The 20,540-nt window shown below is 46.8% G+C and overlaps 1 protein-coding gene across 2 annotated transcripts in view; it reads right to left on the reverse strand.

Moving 5' to 3' along the window:
* The window catches only part of LOC126191033 (microtubule-associated protein RP/EB family member 1), a 51,694-nt gene that overhangs the window by 18,323 nt on the left and 12,831 nt on the right, over positions 1-20,540 (reverse strand). Inside the window, exon 4 of one of the 2 annotated variants that reach the window (XM_049931738.1) lies at positions 6,328-6,595. The exons of the other annotated variant lie outside the window; for it this stretch is intronic. Coding sequence (XP_049787695.1) covers positions 6,328-6,595 — 268 coding nt within the window. The remainder of the gene's footprint in view (positions 1-6,327; positions 6,596-20,540) is intronic. 2 annotated transcript variants of the gene reach the window in all.

A 20,540-nucleotide genomic window follows, 5' to 3' on the forward strand; every position in this document is an offset into this window, starting at 1 on the left:
GTACTTGCCTGCAAAAGGCATAGGTGTCAGGCTCAAGTCCTGGTCTAGCACTGTTTTAATTTGCCAGGAAGTTTCATATCAGCTACAGCATGAAAATTCATCCTGGGTACATTTAAATTACTTAGTTTGAATGTAAAATAGACAGACTGACACTCACAATTTCTTTCAGTTATTAACAAAAAAATAATATAATCAATTTATAATTTCCAACTACTGTATTTCTTGTCTCAGTTATGATCAAAAGTCTGTAGGTATGTCTGTTGTGTCATAATACAATACTTTTCATGATTGGAACAGTTCCAAGGCATTCATTCAGATTGACTTGCACTCACGACACAATGCCTAAAGTAAATGAAGTCATAATCTTCGACGTTTTTGAATTAATGATACAGCCCAACAGGACCATTCCACTCAACATCCAATACAATGAATTTCAACACCACGTTAACCTCACAGTTTGCCTCCTTCCTTCAAATATATTGATTTTTGTGAAATATATTAGCCAAGGAAGGTAAATCCTTTCGTTTTATCTTAATGCAGTCTACCCTACTGTAAACTTTTCACAAAAAAGGGAAACTGATCATAGTCTAATCTGAATTCTCGTACAACATTATTCTAAACTAACTACAACATTTCGGTTTCTCAATTTATACTAAGGGCACAAGAAGAGCCACTATTTGAATACATATCTTCGATTTCTTGACCTGCTCCAAGCTGTACAGTATCTTTTCTGAGTACGGGACAAATTGGGTCCCAGCAATTATAAGGCGGTGATCAAAAACTCATTTGAAGGCCGTACAATCAGAATCTGAATGCCAACCAAGTAACATCATCATGAGCACTGAGACAATCATCCCAGCAATGCACCTTGTTGAAGATACCCTTCTGGTAAAAAATGGTACCCTGCTGCACATCCTTGTCCAACAGGAATCTCTGACCTTCGACACCTTTGTTAAGGGCCTGAAGGTGTGATAATTGCATGGGGACAATTCAGGGCTATAAGGTGGATGCTTTAGTATCTCTCACAGGAGTTTACCTCCCTGATCAATGGCACACCATTCCACAACAAGTGATTTTTGATAGACATGCTGCCCCATACACTCTTTATTGTTTGATGGATATCTACCAGTGGTTGTTCTTTGATAGCCAAGAAAAGTGACAGTATGCTGGTGCCATTTGGACTCACTTGAGAACAACATCGCCATAGTACACACTGCCACATTTATCACATGAATGTCAAAGACACTAATGCCAGATATAATGGGTATTGGTCCAAAAAATCTATTTTCAAATTTTTTTTTTATCTACACAGTTTAATCTATGTAGTGTGTGAATTTTATCATGATAGCAGCTTTAGAAATACCTTTAACTTGTTAAACTGATTAACTCTGGACTGGCGGCCACTCCCACCTTTTCAGACATTTGGGAAACTGCTTGTTTCAGTGGAATTTTTGTCAGTGTGAAGGTTCTTTTCTTTTGATATCCCTGCCTGACATCTATATCTCTGCCTGAAAACTTTCTAGCATGTGGTTTATTCACACTTTGACAATACTAACACATATTAGTAGGTGGAAGACTGAATTCACAAACTTCACGTGGAAGTCAAGATTTATGCATGATGGGTGGTGGAAAAACTGTGTTTAGGAAACGGAGTTTTCATGGAAATCTGTTTACCAACAAAAAAGAGGAAGCAGCTCGAAATGAAGAACACAAGCTCTCAGCTTCAGCATCGAAACTTGGGACAGGAGAATTATACAGGTGCATGAATGATGATATGGATTCCACTGGATTCAGACTTATTGATTTAGAGCTTCTCTGCCAGGCTATAAAGTTTTCGTGTTCATGTGTTAGCTGTAAGAACACGGAATGCACGATTGTTGTTTAAGAAACAAAATAGCTTGTGTGGGAATAGCTTGTGGTTTTAAATTAATTTATAATTCATATGGCTATGAATTTTCATCCCCCCCCCCCAAAAAAAAAAAAAAAAAAAAACACTGGTACCTATGAAAGCAATTTTAGGTCATCATATGCTCTGAGATGCCTTGTACAGGGCAAGGAAGGAGGTAGGTTATTTATTGTGTGGTTTTCTAAACATGCCTCTACCTTGTGCAAGGTTTGACAAAATAAAGAAATGTCTCATGCTGTATGTGATACTGCCTAAGTTTCTATGAAGAAAGCAGTGCAGGAACTGATAGAAATTAACCAAAAAGAAATAGATCCTGGGGTAGATATCCATGTCAGTGAATCTCCTACAAATGTTACTGACCTTTGTGGGTGTGTAGATGGGACCTTGATGAAAAGTGGTCACATGTCTGTATTGGTATTGACTCAGGTAAAGTTTTAGATGTAGAAATTATGTCTAAAAATCGCCACCAGTGTGCAACAAGGAAAATGTCCAACTATGAAGACAGTGAGGAACTGTGGCAAGAAAAGCATCCAGTAGCATGCTCTAAAAATTATAGTGGCTCAAGTGGGGGCTGCTGCAGTTGTGAGGATGTTCTTCCAGATATGAGGACCAGTATGGTGTTAGATATACTAAATACCTTTATGATGGGGACTCCTCTTTGTTCAAAGATGTAATAGATAAAAATCCGTAAAACATAACAATAGAGAAGTTGGAATGTGTTGGCCACATCCAAAAGAGGCTTCGTCACTGAAAGAGAAGAAAGGTAAAGTACATGAGGGATGGAAAACCACTAGGAGGAAAAGGCAGGCTTGCTTTGAAAGAAATTTGTTCTCTTCAGTTGTTTTATGGGCGAGCTATTGGGAGAGGAGGTGGAGGTTAAAGGGGGGATGTGGAGGTGAAAGGGGGGGGCGGGGTTAATTGGGGTGATGGTGAAGGGGTGGGGGCGAATGGGGGAGGAGATGAAGGGGACAGAGGAATCGGCGGGGGGGGGGCGAGAGGGGAATCGGCGGGGGGGGGGGCTAGAGAGGAATCGGCGGGGGGGGGGCTAGAGAGGAATCGGCGGGGGGGGGGGGGCTAGAGAGGAATCGGCGGGGGGGGGGGGGGGCTAGAGAGGAATCGGCGGGTGGGGGGGCGAGAGAGGAATCGGCGGGTGGGGGGCGAGAGAGGAATCGGCGGGTGGGGGGGGGCGAGAGAGGAATCGGCGGGGGGGGGGGGGCGAGAGAGGAATCGGCGGGGGGGGGGGGCGAGAGAGGAATCGGCGGGGGGGGGGGGGCGAGAGAGGAATCGGCGGGGGGGGGGGCGAGAGAGGAATCGGCGGGGGGGGGGGCGAGAGAGGAATCGGCGGGGGGGGGGGCGAGAGAGGAATCGGCGGGGGGGGGGGCGAGAGAGGAATCGGCGGGGGGGGGGCGAGAGAGGAATCGGCGGGGGGGGGGCGAGAGAGGAATCGGCGGGGGGGGGGCGAGAGAGGAATCGGCGGGGGGGGGGCGAGAGAGGAATCGGCGGGGGGGGGGGGGCGAGAGAGGAATCGGCGGGGGGGGGGGGCGAGAGAGGAATCGGCGGGGGGGGGCGAGAGAGGAATCGGCGGGGGGGGGGGGCGAGAGAGGAATCGGCGGGGGGGGGCGAGAGAGGAATCGGCGGGGGGGGCGAGAGAGGAATCGGCGGGGGGGGGGGGCGAGAGAGGAATCGGCGGGGGGGGGGGGCGAGAGAGGAATCGGCGGGGGGGGGGCGAGAGAGGAATCGGCCGGGGGGGGGGCGAGAGAGGAATCGGCGGGGGGGGGGGGAGAGAGGAATCGGCGGGGGGGGGGCGAGAGAGGAATCGGCGGGGGGGGGCGAGAGAGGAATCGGCGGGGGGGGGGGCGAGAGAGGAATCGGCGGGGGGGGGGGGGGCGAGAGAGGAATCGGCGGGGGGGGGGGCGAGAGAGGAATCGGCGGGGGGGGGGCGAGAGAGGAATCGGCGGGGGGGGGGCGAGAGAGGAATCGGCGGGGGGGGGGCGAGAGAGGAATCGGCGGGGGGGGGGGCGAGAGAGGAATCGGCGGGGGGGGGCGAGAGAGGAATCGGCGGGGGGGGGGGGGGCGAGAGAGGAATCGGCGGTGGGGCGAGGTGGTGCACACACACACACACACACACACACACACACACACACACACACACACACACCATATCTTTAATGTCTCCTCACAGAAAAAAGGTCAAACTGAGTGAGATCTAGAATGAGATTTTCACTCTGCAGCGGAGTGTGCGCTGATATGAAACATCCTGGCAGATTAAAACTGTGTGCCCGAGCGAGACTCGAACTCGGGACCTTTGCCTTTCGCGGGCAAGTCTTGCTCTGTGTATATAGTTCTCTTACAGGCAGCACTCAATGTTGTTGTGGGCAGTGGCCAACATTAGGCAAATGAGTATACATTGTTACATACACACCAACATGAAAAAAAATGTCACCGACACTAGCACAGCTTCTACACAAGGCCGAGAAATAGTCTGTTTGCCCTGATAGTTCTATAGTTAACGGAGATTCTTTTAGTTTGACTTCCAGACTCTGAATGACTTACAAAATTGATTAGATCAGTTAAACTAGGTTTGAAATTGGGCTCTAATCTTATGAGGTTACACAGCACTATTGATAAACCTATTTAGGGAAATTAGTATGAGAGAGCTGGGATTGGAGTGGTTGTGGTTTTGTGTGTGTGTGTGTGTGTGTGTGTGTGTGTGTGTGTGTGTGTGTGTGGGGGGGGGGGGGGGGAGGGGGGGGGGAGGTGATGATACAAAGACAACTTCTAAATGTACAGTATGTAGCCATATTTAAAAATTTGCAATGTGAATGTAAAATTACTTGTGCCACATCATTATGAATTATCAGTACAAAATGATCCATGGTACATGAAACTAAATAACTACCATTTCCCTGTACTCAAATATGAGCCTCTTCCAAGATGTATTATTCTATTCAATTAACAATAGACAGAGCTCATTCTTGTTAAATTTTTGTACAATAATTTAATATTTCTTTCAGTGAACTGCAATGATCATATGACATGATTGGCCAGGAGACTCCATGTGGGATTGAGTGCAAATTCTTTTATTAACGCCACTTTGGTGACTTTTGTGTCGATTATTATGAGGAGTGATGAATATTTCAGAAGTTACAGAGGAATGCTCAATACGAGTCATCCACTTTGACCAGTGACATAGAGAAACATGCGACAAATGGCTTAAGAAGTATGGTGACTCTAATGTAATGTTATTGGCGATTTTTTCAAATGGGTTAAGCCACAGATCAGTCTGTCACCATAACCAGGTTTTTGTACTATCACATTCAGTGTCTTCAACTCACAACCAAACTGTAGTAACCTTCCAATCTATACTATATCTTCACAGAAATCCTTCACCACCACCAGTTTTTTGCTTCATATTTGTTCGCTAAGTCAAATAACAAAACTGTGAATATATGCATGAAAAAGTGACGTGACAGCAGCCATTAATATTATGTCACTAGCCAAAGCAGACAGTTCTTATCTGACATTCCTCTTGACCCTATTTCAGCTATTAGAGCACAAGATCTTAACCATATGATGAAATCAAGTACACTAATGGTTGACAACAATACTACAAAAGGTATAGAGTGCTACTCGCCATAAAAGTGTTGAGTCACAGACAGGCACAATGTAAAGACTGCTAAACATCCAAGTTTTCTTCACACAAAAAAGTCCTCCTTCCGTAACACACACACACGCACATTCTACAACTCGGTGCCACCTCCGTGTGGTGAGCAGCAATCTATCCTCCTCATTATTCCATTGTCTGATAAGTTTATGCATTTTAGTCAACAAGTGTCAATAATGACGACTAGGGCAGCCTACATGGATGTTTTTAGCCTATCACAAGGCTGCTTTGTAGCCACCCACATTTATTACATATGAAATACAGAGCAGTCAGAAGTGCAGGAACAACATGCATCTTAACCATGCAACAAAAATTTTTTAACTCTATGACAATGTATTAGGTAAGCCATAAAAATTTATAATTACATATATTTGGTATAAACATCCTTATATTTGGTATAAAAAATACTGTGGTGTTTGAACAATGTCTTAAATTGTGAAAAAATAACCGTCCTCAAACAGGCGAGGCACTATCTGAAGATACCCATGCAACCACAATAAAGAAACCAATAACATGTCTTCATATTCAGCACTTATTTCTTCAAGAAGCAGTGCTTTTAGTGAGCCATAGTGAATATCATAATATAAAAATTCAAAACAATGTTGTCCAATACTTCCTGTGTAAGAATCTACACTAAGACTGTAGATGCACAAGTGTGAATTTAATACTTCGATTCCATAAAGCACATACTAACTACACCAGCAGCAAGCTATATCAAATCAGGCATAAGGTACTTAAGAGCCGGTGCAAAATTTACCCAGCTGTTTGATAGGGGGAGCAGGGGATGGCCTAGTTTGCATATTGATTTTTGGATTTGGTTGGCGCAATGTTCCAGTTACTGCCGTGACAGGTAACTGATGCAAGCTGCCTGTCCGGCTTCCACTGCCTAGTGGCAGGCCACCACGTGCCTCCAGAGCATCATACTCCCGCCCATCATAATTTGCATCAAAGAATTTCTTGAACCATTGGAGGAACTCAAAATTGTCCTGAAATCTTCCTTTTATTAATTTATCTACTGGAATTACCTGAAAGAAAAATTTAACTGCACAAAGTATACATTTATAACTATATAATACCAGCTCAGAATTACACTGACAACAGGAAACTAACAATCCCATACAGAATGGAAACAAAACTAATGAATACCAACGAAGCAGCACAAATATTTTTATCCTTCATTTGTAAGAAAGATTTTGCCCGAGACAGTCAGATTACAGTAAGTGCAACTCACGTTCTGAAAGAATACTTTTGTAGCCTAAGACTAACAAAAAAGAAAAAGATAATTTTAAACAACGCCTAAGAAATCCATGTCATCCTACTCCCATTGTATATGCAATGAATAAATACTTTCATTTGCTTCCTTTTATAAATTTTTCAAGCAATTTACAATCTCTTCTTTTGATATTCCATTTCTTGTATCTTTCCTTCATAATTACACATCAAAAATTAGTCTTCATTAACTCACTTATGTTTGCTTTCTTCCTTGTGCCTTTCTGAAATTTCATATTTTGTCAGATCTATATAATAATTTGTTTGTCCAGTTCCTTTGAACATGCAGAACTTATCCAAATGTATGCATAAATCAATGAAATCTTAAGACACAAAACAAAGAAACAGTGAACACTGTTAAAATATAAAACATTTTGGATAGCAAATCTGTAAGTAAATGTGTGTTATGCATAGTAACATATACAACAACCTTTGGTAAAATTAAAAGCACAGAATGTTACATTAAGAGTGCAATGGGAACGCCACTGTTAAATGCAGAGAAGAGAGCAGATAGGTGGAAACAGTACACTGAGGGCCTCTATTGAGTGGGAGGACTTATCTGATGACATGATAAAAGAAGAAACAGGAGTCAACATGGAAGAGATGGGGGCTCTAGTAATTAGAACCAGAATTTAGAAGAATTAAAATCAAATAAGGCAGAAGGGATGGATAATATTCGATTGGAATTTCTAAAATCATTGGTAGTGGTTGTGGTGAGGGAGCAATAAAACCATTATTCACATTGGCGTGTAGAATGTACGAGACTGGCAATAAACCATCAAATTTTTAAAAAAATCATACACCCAATTCCCAAGACTGCAAGAGCAGACAAGTGCAAGAATTATTCAACAATTTGCCTAACAGGTCATGCATCTAAGTTGCTGACAAGAATAACATTCAGGAAAATGTGAGATAGAACTGAGGATCTGTTAATGATTATCAGTTTGGCTTTAGAGGCGATTCTCATGTTGCAGTTGATAATGGAAACTACACTAAAGAATATTCAAGACATGTTCGTATGGTCTGTCAACCTGGAAGAAGCATTCAACAATATAAAATGATGCAAGATGTTAAAAATACTGAGAGAAATAGGGGTAAGCTGTACGGAATGACAGGTAATAGACAATATGTGAACCAATGACAGAAAGAAAAGAAAGGTTTAAGAGTCTAATTAAAAATCAAGGTGAAAGGATATATTAAGATTTGCTGATAACATTGCTATTCTCAGTGAGAGAGGTGATGGATGGAATGAATTGTGTAATAAGTACAGAATATGGACTGAGAGTAAATTTAAGAAAGAAGTAGCAGAAATGAGAACAGCGAAAAACTTAACACCAGGATTGATGATCATGAAGTAGATGATGATGATGACGACAACTTCTGGCACTTAGGCAGCAAAATAACCCATGGCGGATGGAGCAAGGAGGATATAAAAAGCAAACTAGTAATTGGAAAAAGGGATTTCCTGGCCAAGGGAAGTCTACTAATATCCAACAGGTCTTAAACCGAAGAAGAAAGTTCTGAGAATGTATGTTTGGAGCACAATATTGTTTGGCAGTGAGACATGGACAGTGGCAAAACAGGGACAGAAGAGAAAAGAAGTATCTGAGATGTGGTACTACAGAGGAATGTTGAAAATTATAAGGAATGGGGAGATTCACTGCAGAATAGATAAGTAAAGGACTCTGTGGTAAACACTGACAAGAAGGGTCAGGACGACAGTACATCTGTAACGAGATCAGGGAATAACTTCCACTGTATTAGAGCGAGCTATAGAGGGTAAAAACTGTAGAGGATGACAGAGATTGGGGCACATCTAAATAACTGATGATGTAGGTTGCAAGTACTACTCTGAGATGAAAAAGTTGACAAAGGAGAGGAATTCATTGCAGGTCACATCAAACCAGTCAGAACACAGATGATGGCTAAAAAACCTTTGTTGGATCCATAGTAAGATGAAACTAAAATCTGATGACTTAACTATTCAATTTTTTCACCGTCAGATAAATTACAAAAATTCATTGATAAAAGTCCAAGGATGGTTATTGTAGTATAGACAGCCTAAGAAGATTCCCGACAGCTCACAGCTTTGTAGCCGGCTTCTAATTACCATGTGGTAATGGTTGCATGCAAAAACAGTAACCATCTACAGAGCTGTGACACTGAGGCATTGCAATGGATGTTTACAAAATTACATTATGTTATTGTATGAGGTAGGCCTGCAAAGGTTCTGCACCCAGCCCATTGCAACTGTCAGGGATTAACTTACACCTACTCAACTAGACTATCTTTGAAAGATCACTCACTCACACTCACACACACACACACACACACACACACACACACACACACACACACTCACACACACCATACCTTAACTGTAATTTTCTTCATAAGTAACTTTAATCACAATGTAAATTTAGAAAACTACTACATTACGGAGAAAAACCTCAATGAGCAGTTTTATATACCATGCATTAACTGCGGAAAAGACCACAATGGATGGGTGCCTTAAACCTTTACTTTACATACCAATGTTCATTAGCAACCCAACAATGGAAATGCCAGCTTAGAGTATCAACAATATTAGGAAAAGGATAGACTGCTACTTACTGTAGTAAAGTCACTGAGTTTCAGATGGGCATAACGCAAAGACTGTTACACATTCTAGTTTTCGGCCAGTCTTCTCCAGCAAACACGTGCAGTCAGGCAAGCAAGCAAGCACAACTTGCCCACACATGACTACTATCATCAGAAGCTCTGACTTCAATGTGGCTGTCATGTGACTAGTAATCTAGAGTGGGGCGGGGAAGGGGGGAGGGACAGCAGAAGGTGAGGGAATGTGAAAAGGGAGGAGGTGATAGGACGAGGGGCAGAAACCATTAGGTGTATGATGTGGGGAAAATAGGTTACTGTAGGTTGAGGCTGGGATAATTTCAGGAATGGGGAGTGTGTTGTAAGTTTGACTTACATTTGCAAATTCAGAAAAGCTGCTGGTGGTGGAGTGCAGGATCCAGATGGCCCTGTTTGTGAAGCAGCAACTGAAATCAAGCATGTTGTGTTCAGCTGCATGTTGTGCCATAGGGTGGTCTACTTTACCCTTGGCCACAGCTAGGCGGTGGTTGTTCATCCTGTGGACAGCTGGTTGGTAGTCATACCCATCTAAGAAGCTGTGCAATGGTTGCAACAAGGCTGGTATATAACATGGCTGCTTTCACAGGTCGCCCAGGCTTTGATGGGGTAAGTTAAACCTGTGAAAGGATTGGAAAAGGAAGTGCTGAACAGGTGGACTGAGCAGGTCATGCACCTGGACCTATGCCTGAGATTGGTTGGTTGGTTGGTTGGTTTAAAAGAGGGGGGAAGGGACCAAACTACGAGGTCATCGGTCCCTTGTTCTGAAGGAAACAATGCCACAAGGGTGAGAATAAAATAATAAGACTTACAACACAAAACCAAATGTAAGGAAAAACCACAACAAGTGAAGGGCAACAAACACTCAAATGGACAGAAGGAGACAAGAAAACCTTAAAGGAGACAAGAAAACCTTAGACACAAGAAACAACTAGAACAGGTTAAAACAACAAAGCAAGTTACCAAGGCTGGTTGACCATGAGGATAAAAAGGAAAAGCCAGCCACTCTGTAACACATTAAAAACTCCACCCTGAAAGCACTAGTGTGGATGACACACAGGGTCAAAGGACATGCTAAAACTTAGAGCAAATGATAGAACTCATCCTCACAAATAAAACATAAAAATAAAGCTGCTGTTGAGGCATTGTTGCCCAACGCCGAAGGTAGGGTTCTGGGAAAGTTAAAAGTCCACCGCTGAGCAGCTAAAAGTGGGCAGTCCAGCAAGAGGTGGATGACAGTCATATTCACGAGCCACAGCAATACCGAGGTGGGTACTTGCGACGGAGGAGGTAACCATGCGTCAGTCACGTATGGCCAACACGGATCTGACAGAATCACTGAGTCCGTGCAAGAGGTGCGCACGGAAGTCTTCCACACATTCGTAGTTTCCTTAATAGCACGCAGCCTGGTGTGCGTACTGGGGTTATGCCACTCCACCTCCCAATGCCACAAAACCTTGCGGCATAATACTGAATGCAGATCAGTTTCAGATAAGCTGATCTCCATAAGCGGTTTCCGCATAGCCCATTTGGCCAGCCTGGCAGCAAGTTCGTTGCCTGGGATTCCGACGGGAGCTGGAGTCCGGAAACACCACTGAACAATTGGAGTGTTCTAGGGTATAGATGGACTCCTGGATGGTCACTACCTAAGGATGATGAGGGTAGCACTGGTCGATACCTTGTAGGCTGCTCAAGGAATCAGTACACAGGAGAAATGACTCGCCTGGGCACGAGTGGATGAGTTAAAGACCATGAGATATGGCAGCCAGCTCTGCAGTGAAAACACTGCAGCAATTTGGTAAGGAGTGCTGTTCTATATGTCCTCCATGAACATAGGCAAAGCCATCTTGACCATCAGCCATCGATGTAAACCACTTCATGGCACCAGCACATGTCGAGAATCTACAGGAATTGACAGCAGAGAGTCGCAGGCTTAACGGAGTCCTTACGACCATGTGAAAGGTCCAGGCGAAGCCGCAGCCTAGGTGTACACCATGGAGGTGTTCGTGAATGAACCTCAAGTACAGGTGGTAAAGGCGAGGACTCTAGTTTGGAGGGAAGGGATCGCACAAAAACTGCAAATTGGAGCCCTGACCTGGGCTGCAGATGAGGGAGATGAACCGCTGTGGGTGGGAAAAGGAGACGATAATTCAGACGAGCAGAACTACAAATGAGTGCAATGTAACTGGAAAGCGATTGCGCACACCTAACCTTCAATGGAGGGACTCCGGTCTCCACCAGGACGCTGGTCACCGGACTTTTCCTAAAAGATCCTGCCACTAGGCGAACGCCACAGTAGTGCACTGGGTCAAGTGAACGCAATGCTGAGGGTGCTGCCGAACCATAAACCACACTCCCTTAGTCAAGGTGGGATTGAACAAGGGCTCTGTAGACCTGCAGCAGCGTAGAGTGATCTGCACCTCAGTTGGTGTTGCTCAGGCAGCGGAGGGCACTGATGATGTGCTGTCAGCACTTCTGCTTAAGCTGACTAAAGTGAGGAAGCCAAACCAATTGGGCTTCAAAAACCAGTCCTAAAAATCAGTATGTCACCCCTATGGTCAACGAATCGTCATTAAGGTAATGTGGTTCCCGATGAATGGTATGACGCAGACAGAAGTGCATAACACACGACTTTGCAGACGAAAACTGGAAACCGTGGGCTACAGCCCATGACTGCACCTTGTAGTGGCTCCCTTTAGGTGCTGCACAGCAACACCAGTACTGGTGGAGCAGTACGAAATGCAGAAGTCTTCAGCATACAGAGAAGGTGAGACGGATGGCCCTTCAACTGCTGTGCACCATTAATGGCCACTAAAAATAGAGAGATACTTAATACAGAGCCCTGCGGGGCCCCATTCTCCTGAATATGGAACTATGGAAGGCACCAACTTTGACATGGTAAGTACGAAGTGACAGGAAATTGTTGATAAAAATCGGAGGGAGGGCCTCCGAGATCCAACTCGTATAATGTGCCAAGGATATGTCGTCGTCAGGACATGTCAAATGCTTTTTGTAAATCAAAAAAGACGGCAACTAGGTGTTGGTGTCTGGAAAAGGTTGTTCGGATGGCAGACTCTTGGTACACAAGATTATCAGTGGTAGATTGTCCTTGGCGTAAGCCGCCCTGACATGGACCCAGTAGGCCACGTGACTCCACGACCCGACCCAACCCAACTGCCGACACACCATATGTTCCAGCAGCTAACAGAACGTTGGTGAGGCTGATGGGCCAACAGCTATCCACATCAAGCTGGTTTTTACCAGTTTTAAGTACTGGAATGATAGCGCTGTCAAGCCATTTCTCTGGAAAGATGCCATCGCATCAGATCCGATTGAAGACGAGGAGATGTCGCTTATAGTCAGACAAGAGATGTTTAATCATCTGACCGTGGATCCGATCTGGCCCAGGAGCTGTGTCGGTGCAATGTGCAACGGCACTGAAGAGCACCCACTCTGTAAATGGGGCATTAAAAGGTTCACTGTAGTGTGTAGTGAATGAGAGGGCTTTTCTTTCCACCCGCCGTTTGAGGGTGCGAAAGGCTGGGGGGTAGTTCTCCAATGCAGAAGCTCTAACATAGTGCTCAGGAATCACGTTTGCGTCCATAGATAACATGCCATTGATGTCAATGCCAGGGACACCTGTTGGGGTATGGAACCCAAAAACATGTCTGATCTCTGTCCAAACTTGGGAAGGTGACATATGGCACCCAATGGTGGAGACATACCTCTCCCAACACTCCTGCTTCCATCTTTTGATACGCTGGTGAACGTGGGCACAGAGCCGCTTTAAAGCTATGAAGTGCTCCAGGGAAGGGTGCCACTTATGCCACTGTAGAGCTCACCGACACTCCTTAATTGCCTCAGTGACTTCCGGTGAACACCATGGGACTGCCTTTTGCAGAGGGATTGCATTTTCCACTGCAGTAACGATTGTTGTAGTCACCTGCCCAACCATCACATCAACATTACCATGTGGGGGAGAGTCAATGGTGAAATATGTGGTGGCCCCGGGATTTAAGAGGCAGAGGTCAAACTAACAGTTAAGTTTCGACATCTCTGCCTCAGCCAGCAAGCACAGTTTCACCCCACAAGGGGTTATGACCATTAAAATCCCCTTAAAGTAGGAAAGGTTTAGGGAGTTGATCAATCAGAGCATCTTATACATTCAGGGGTACTGCACCATCTGGAGGAAGATGTACATTGTAGACAGTTATTTCCTGCGTTATTCTGACAGCCACAGCTTCAAGATGGGTTTGAAGGGGCACAGTTTCACTACAGACTGAGTTTAGGACATAAACGCAAACTCCACCTGACACTCAATTATAGTCACTACGGTTCCTGTAATATCCCTTATGGCTGCAGAGGGCATGGGTCTACATTGCCGGGAACTAGGTTTCCTGGAGGGCAATGCAGAGAGCAGGTGTAAAGCTTAACAGTTGCCATAGTTCAGCCAGGCGGTGGAAAAAAACTGCTGCAATTCCATGGAACATTCAATGAGGCAGTTTATGCCTCAGGGTCACCTGCTGCCACTGACTTATTGCCTCAGCAGTCTATATCCATTGTGTCTGAGGGTCTGGCGAGATCTAGGTCCTCAGCGGACACCAGACTCTTATCCCCAGATGCAGAGCTTGTAGGTAGCGGTGTTGTGGGTGCCACTGCAATTTCCTTGGCCTTAGGGATCTTCTTTCTAGACTTTTCTCGCTGCTCCTTAGGTTTCTCTGCCTGGGAGGGCTTCACTGATTCAGTCTCCAGGACTGAGGATGATCGTGAAGCCCTATGACCAACTGCTTTTGGGCACTTCAGCCACTGGCGGGCATAATCTTTCCCATTAGCAGAAACCTGGGAAGGGGGTGACCCCTGGGACCCCTTCCTGGCCACAGGAGCCGAAGAAGACTTACGGTTCTCCGATGGTTGTGGGAGCAGTGCTCCCAAGGTAAGTGATGCGGCAGCATAAGGGGAGTAATGCCCCCCACCATCAAATGGGCAGGTGTAGCCTTCTTGCTCTGAGAGCCGAGTATTCCACGAATTTCCTCTCTTTTTGTAAAAACCTGCAGTCTGGCAAGCAAGGTGAACGGTTGGTTGGTTGATTGATTGGGGTTGAAGGGACCAAATAGCAAGGTCATCAGTCCTTTGTCTCAAATGTGGCCCATTCAGACAGTTTGACATGTCAGGAGAGTCTGAACAATAAAACTGGAAAGTCTAAAAAACGTAAAAGTGCAGTAGTGTCGTCAGTGGTAAAAACAAAATGCGGGAAGTCAGCAAGAGAGCAACCCCAATGCTATGTTAGAGGCAGTAAAGGACCACCTCTGAAGCAGTAGAAGCAAGACCACCTGCTATTTAAAGGTGTTCAACCGCTAGAATGTAGAAGTCAGTTTGGGAAAAGGAGACTAACCAATTATAAAAAGTGATAAAAACAGAGTAAATGGGAAAGAAAAGAGGATCTTGGCCAGGGAGGGGAGTCTGGAATCTCCCAACACAGCTTACAGTGGGAGATACCCCAACCCTCACCGGCCTGCCCCAACGCCAGAGTGAGATTAAAAACCTTAAAACTGAGAATGAAAACCACTTTCATGGAGGAAACTGAGAACCAGTTCAACCATCCGGGAATCATCAGCCAACATTAAAGGTAAAGTGCAGGGAAGTCTGTATTTAGTATGCAGAGCCAAAAGAAGGGGGCATTCCACCAAAATGTGGGCTACTAACTGGAAGGCTCCATAACCACAAAGTGGGGGTGGCTCATTACGCAAAAGAGAAACAAGGGTTAGCCTGGTATGGCTGATGCAGAGACGACACAGTGTGGTTGAGGCTTTTCGGGAGAGGCGGAATGAAGAACACCACAGGACCGTGTCACCTTAATCGCACGAAGTTTATTAGACAGTGAGGTAGTCTTCCAATAGTTGGCCCATGATTGTGCAAAGTGGGATTTTATTTTATGTGAAGCCGTAAATCTGCAGCAGGAGGGGTTGCAGAGAATGGGGGTGGGAGGGGGGGTGGGGGGGTAAGTAACTCCTCCTCCAGCCAAACAATTAGCAAGCTCATTAACAACCTGGGATACCCCACATGGCCAGGGACCCAAAAAAAAAAAGTCAACAGAACAAGCAGCACAGTGAAGATCAGCGACATGGTCATGGATGGCCGAGACCAAGGGATGGCGCAAAAAACACCAGTCAATACCCAGTAGGCCACTCATTGAGTCCGTACATAACAAAACGCAGTTGTGTTGGGACTGTTTAATAAAGGTAAGGGCCTGGGAGATTGCCATCAATTCCACAGTAAATACTCCACATGCAGGTGGCAGGAGATGATTTTCTGTGCCAACAGAGGATGTGAAGGCATATCCTTCACGATCAGCAGATTTAGAGCCATCAGTGTAAAAAAAACAGCATCCCAAAACTCCCATAAAATTTGGCGGAAGAAACAATGGAACACCATTGGGGGAATGGAATCTTTCGGACCTCGGCGGAGATCCATCTGAATTCAAGGCCGAGGAGTAAACCAAGGGAGAGTGTTGGGGAGGGAGCATGGGAGACAGGACAAAGAAGGAAGCTGAAAATCATGGCAAAGAGACAAGGCGGCGCCCAACCGGTAAACCCATCCGAGGGTGGGAATCAAGTGGGTGACGTTCATGGTCTGTGAACAGGTTAGAATAGGAAGGATGAGTGGGAGAGGAACAGACAGCAATTGCATAAGAAACCAGAAGCTAGGACTGCCGAACAGAAAGGAGGGGGGAGTCCAGCTTCAACCAGGAGAGACAACAGGGCCAGTAGGGAAAGCACCAGTGGCCAAACGGATACCACGATGGTGGACCGGATCCAGCAGTTGCAGTGTGGAAGGAGCAGACGACCATAAACTTGACAACCACAGTCCAAGCGAGATAGCACTAAAGCCTGATAAAGGCGGAAAAGGATGGAGTGGTCCGCACCCCGAGAAGTGTGGGCAAGGGAGCAAAGGACATTGAGTTTACGGAAACACCCTACCTTCAGAAGTCTGATATGAGGCAGCCAAGTGAGCTTGTTGTTGAAAAGAAGACCCAGGAAACAAAACTGTGGGACCACAGCTAATCATTGTGCATCGAGATAGAGCTCCTGATTGGGGTGGATCGTAGTACAGCAACTGAAGTGGACCACCCACGATTTTAAAGGAGAGAACTGACACCCATTTAAGAGGGTCCATTCAGAGGCACACCGTATAGCTCCCTGGAGCTGCCACTCTGCAGAGGCCATCGAAGAGGAACTAACCCAAATGCGGAAATCATCCACATACAGAGCAGGGGCGACCAAAGGACCGACAGAGGCCACAAGTCCATCCATAGCAATGAGGAAAAGAAGTACACTCAATACCGAACCCTGTGGGATGCCATTCAGCTGGGTCCATGGAGAACTAAAAAACAGTACCAACCCAAACCCTGAATGACCGATGGAACAGGAACTGGCGGATAAACATCGGGAGTGGGCCCTGAAGACCCCACCGATGAAATTTAAGTAAGACGTGATGGCGCCAAGCCGTGTCATACGCCTTGCGAAGGTCGAAAAATACTGCAATCAAATGGTGGCGCTGGGAAAATGCCTGCCGAACTGCGGATTCCAATCGAAGTAAATGATCGGAGACCGTCCCTCCCGGAAGCCACACTGGTAAGGGTTGGTTGGTTTGTGAGATTGAAGGGACCAGACTGCGATGGTCATCGGTCCCTTTTTCCAGAACTGCAAATACCCACACAGAATAAAAACGAAAAATGGAGACGAGAACAGATGACACAGGACAAGAAAGACGTAGACAGAGATCAGACAAAACGAATTAAAATCGCACAGAGTGTGACAGTGGTTGGGCAACCATAGAGATACAAAAGGAAAAGCCAATCACCGAGAAACACACTAAAACTCAGTCTAAAACCTTAGGCCAAAGGCCAGACAAAAAACCATAACTAACACTCGGATTACATGATAAAAACCCCCTGCTCAAATAAAACACAAAACTAAGCCTGCCATGGCAGTGTCATTTGTTAAAAGGGCAGGGAGCGTGTCAGGCAGTGCGAACGTCTGCCTGAGCACAGCTAAAAGGGGGCACTCCAACAAAATGTGGACCACCACCAAAACGGATCCACAGCGACATAGATGTGGGTCCTTACGGCGCAATAAGTGGCCGTGCGTCAACCGTGTATGCCCAATGTGCAGCCGGCAGAGGACAACACACTCCTTGCGAGAGACCCGCATGAATGACCGCCACACAGTCGTCGTCTCCTTGATAGGAGGGAGTTTGTTTGGTGTGGTCAGGTTGTGCCACTCAGTGTCCCAAAGTTGGAAAACTTTGCGGCGTAAGATCGCTCGCAAATCAGTCTCCGGGAGGCCAATTTCCAGAGATGGTTTACTGGTGGCCTGTTTGGCCAGGCTGTCTACATGTTCATTGCCGAATATCCCAACATGGCCTGGGGTCCACACAAAGACCACAGAGCGGCCGCAATGGGCAAGAGTATGGAGGGACTCCTGGACAGCCATCACCAGACGAGAGCAAGGGAAGCACTGGTCGATAGCTCGTAAACTGCTCAGGGAGTCGCTACAGATAACGAAGGACTCACCTGAGCAGGAGCGGATATACTCTAGGGCACGAAAGATGGCAGCCAGCTCAGCAGTGAAAACACTGCAGCCAGCCGGCAATGAATATTGTTCGTAATGGTCCCCTAGAGTCAGAGCATAACCGATACGACCAGCAACCATCGAACCGTCAGTGTAAACAATGCCAGAGCCCTGATACGTGGCAAGGATGGAAAGAAAGCAGTGGCGGAGGGCCTCTGGAGGGACTGAGTCCTTCGGGCCCTGTGCCAATTCGAGCTGAAGGCAAGGGCGAGGCACACACCACGGGGGCGTACGCAGAGGGGCCCGGAAAGGAGGTGGAAGAGGAAAACCTCAAGCCCGGAGAGAAGCTCTCCGACGCGGACCGTGATCATACAACCCGACCGGGGCCGACATTCTGGGAGATGGACGACTGACCGAGGGAACAGGAGACGATAATTAGGATGCCCGGGAAAGCTACAAACGTGTACAGCATAAGCAGCCAGTAAACGTTTGCACCGTAACTGCAGTGGAGGGACACCTGCCTCCACAAGTAAGCTGTTCACAGGGCTGGTCCAGAAAGCACCAGTGGCAAGTCGTATCCCGCTGTGAAAGATTGGGTCCAGCACCCACAATGCAGAAGGGGATGCTGAACCATAAGCCAGGCTCCCATAATCCAGACGGGACTGGATTAACGCCTGGTAGAGCCGTAAGAGGGTAGAGCGGTCTGCGTCCCAGCTGGTGTGGCTCAAGCATCGCAGAGCATTAAGACACTGCCAACACATCTGTTTAAGCTGCCGAATATGTGGGAGCCAAGTCAACCGGGCATCATAAACCACACCCAAAAACCGATGTGTGTCCACCACAGCAAGAAGTTTGCCGGCAAGGTAAAGCCGCAGCTCAGGGACAACTGTTCGTCTCCGGCAGAAATGTCTAACACAGGTCTTGGCAGCTGAAAACTGGAAGCCATGCGCTACAGCCCAAAACTGTGCCTTGCGGATAGCGCCCTGCAGCTGATGTTCAGCAGCTGCAATGCCAATGGAGCTATAGTAGAGGCAGAAGTCGTCAGCATACAAGGAAGCTGAGACAGACGTTCCCACCGCTGCAGCAAGCCCGTTAATTGCAATTAAAAACAGGCAAACACTGAGGACTGATCCCTGTGGTACCCCGTTTCCTGAACTCGGGAGGAACTATGGGAGGCGCGACTTGCGCGCGGAAAGTACGATGCGACAGAAAATATCGTAGGAAAATCGGCAGTGGACCCCGAAGACCTCAATCATGAAGCGTAGAGAGGATGTGATGGTGCCATGTCATATCGTACACCTTCCGCATGTCGAAAAAGATGGCGACAACGTGCTGACGGCGGGCAAAGGCCGTATGGATGGCTGACTCCAGGCTCACCAGATTGTCGGCGGCAGATCGGCCTTCACAGAACCCACCCTGAGACGGAGCCAAAAGGCCCCGAGACTCAAGTACCCAACTCAACCGCCGGCTCACCATGCGCTCTTTAATGGAGCGGAAGGCCAGCGGGTAATTCACAGAAGCAGAACTGAGAGCAAAACAGTCTGCTAAGTGGTTTGCAATGAGCTTGGGGTCAGAGCAAACTGTTCCATTCAGTGACAATGCAGGGATGCTGACAGGGGTCCGATAGCCATAGAGGCATCTAATCTTGGCCCAGACCTGCGATGGAGAGATATGGAGGCCAATGGTGGAGACATACCGTTCCCAGCACTCCTGCTTGTGTTGGCGTATCATGCGGCGGGCCCGAGCATGGAGCCGTTTAAAGGCAATAAGGTATTCTAAAGATGGATGCCGCTTGTGACACTGGAGCGCCCGCCTGCGATCTTTAATCGCCTCGGCGATCGCAGGCAACCACCAAGGCACACTCCTCCGCCGAGGGGACCCAGAAGAACAGGGAATGGCAGATTCTGCGGCAGTAACTATGTAAGTGCTGACCAAGTGAACCACCGCATCAATGGCTTCATTAGAAAGAGGCGCAATAGTGGCCATGGAGGAGAACAAGTCCCAGTCAGCCTTCTTCATAGCCCATCTGCAATGGCACCCAGAAGAGTACGCTGTGGCAGTGACAGAAAGATCGGAAAATGGTCACTACCACACAGGTCGTCATGCACACTAAATCGGACAGACGGTAAGGGGCTAGGGCTGCAGATCGAAAGGTCAATGGCTGAGTACGTGCCAAGCGCCACACTGAAATGTGTGAAGGCACCATCATTTAAAATGGAAAGGTCGAGCTGTGTCAATACATGTTCCACAGTGGCGCCTCGACCTGTTGCCACTGACCCACCCCACCGAGGGTTATGGGCGTTTAAGTCGCCCAGTAACAGGAAAGGTGGCGGCAATTGGGCTATCAGCGCAGCCAGGACATGCTGTGGGACATCACCATCCGGTGGAAGATAAAGACTGCAGATAGTAAACAGCCTGTGGCATCCACACCCGGACAGCGACAGCCTCTAAAGGTGTTTGTAGGGGGACAGACTCGCTGTGAAGGGAGTGAAGGACGTAG

The sequence above is a fragment of the Schistocerca cancellata genome, chromosome 6 (assembly GCF_023864275.1).
Source record: "Schistocerca cancellata isolate TAMUIC-IGC-003103 chromosome 6, iqSchCanc2.1, whole genome shotgun sequence".
NCBI lineage: Eukaryota > Metazoa > Arthropoda > Insecta > Orthoptera > Acrididae > Schistocerca > Schistocerca cancellata.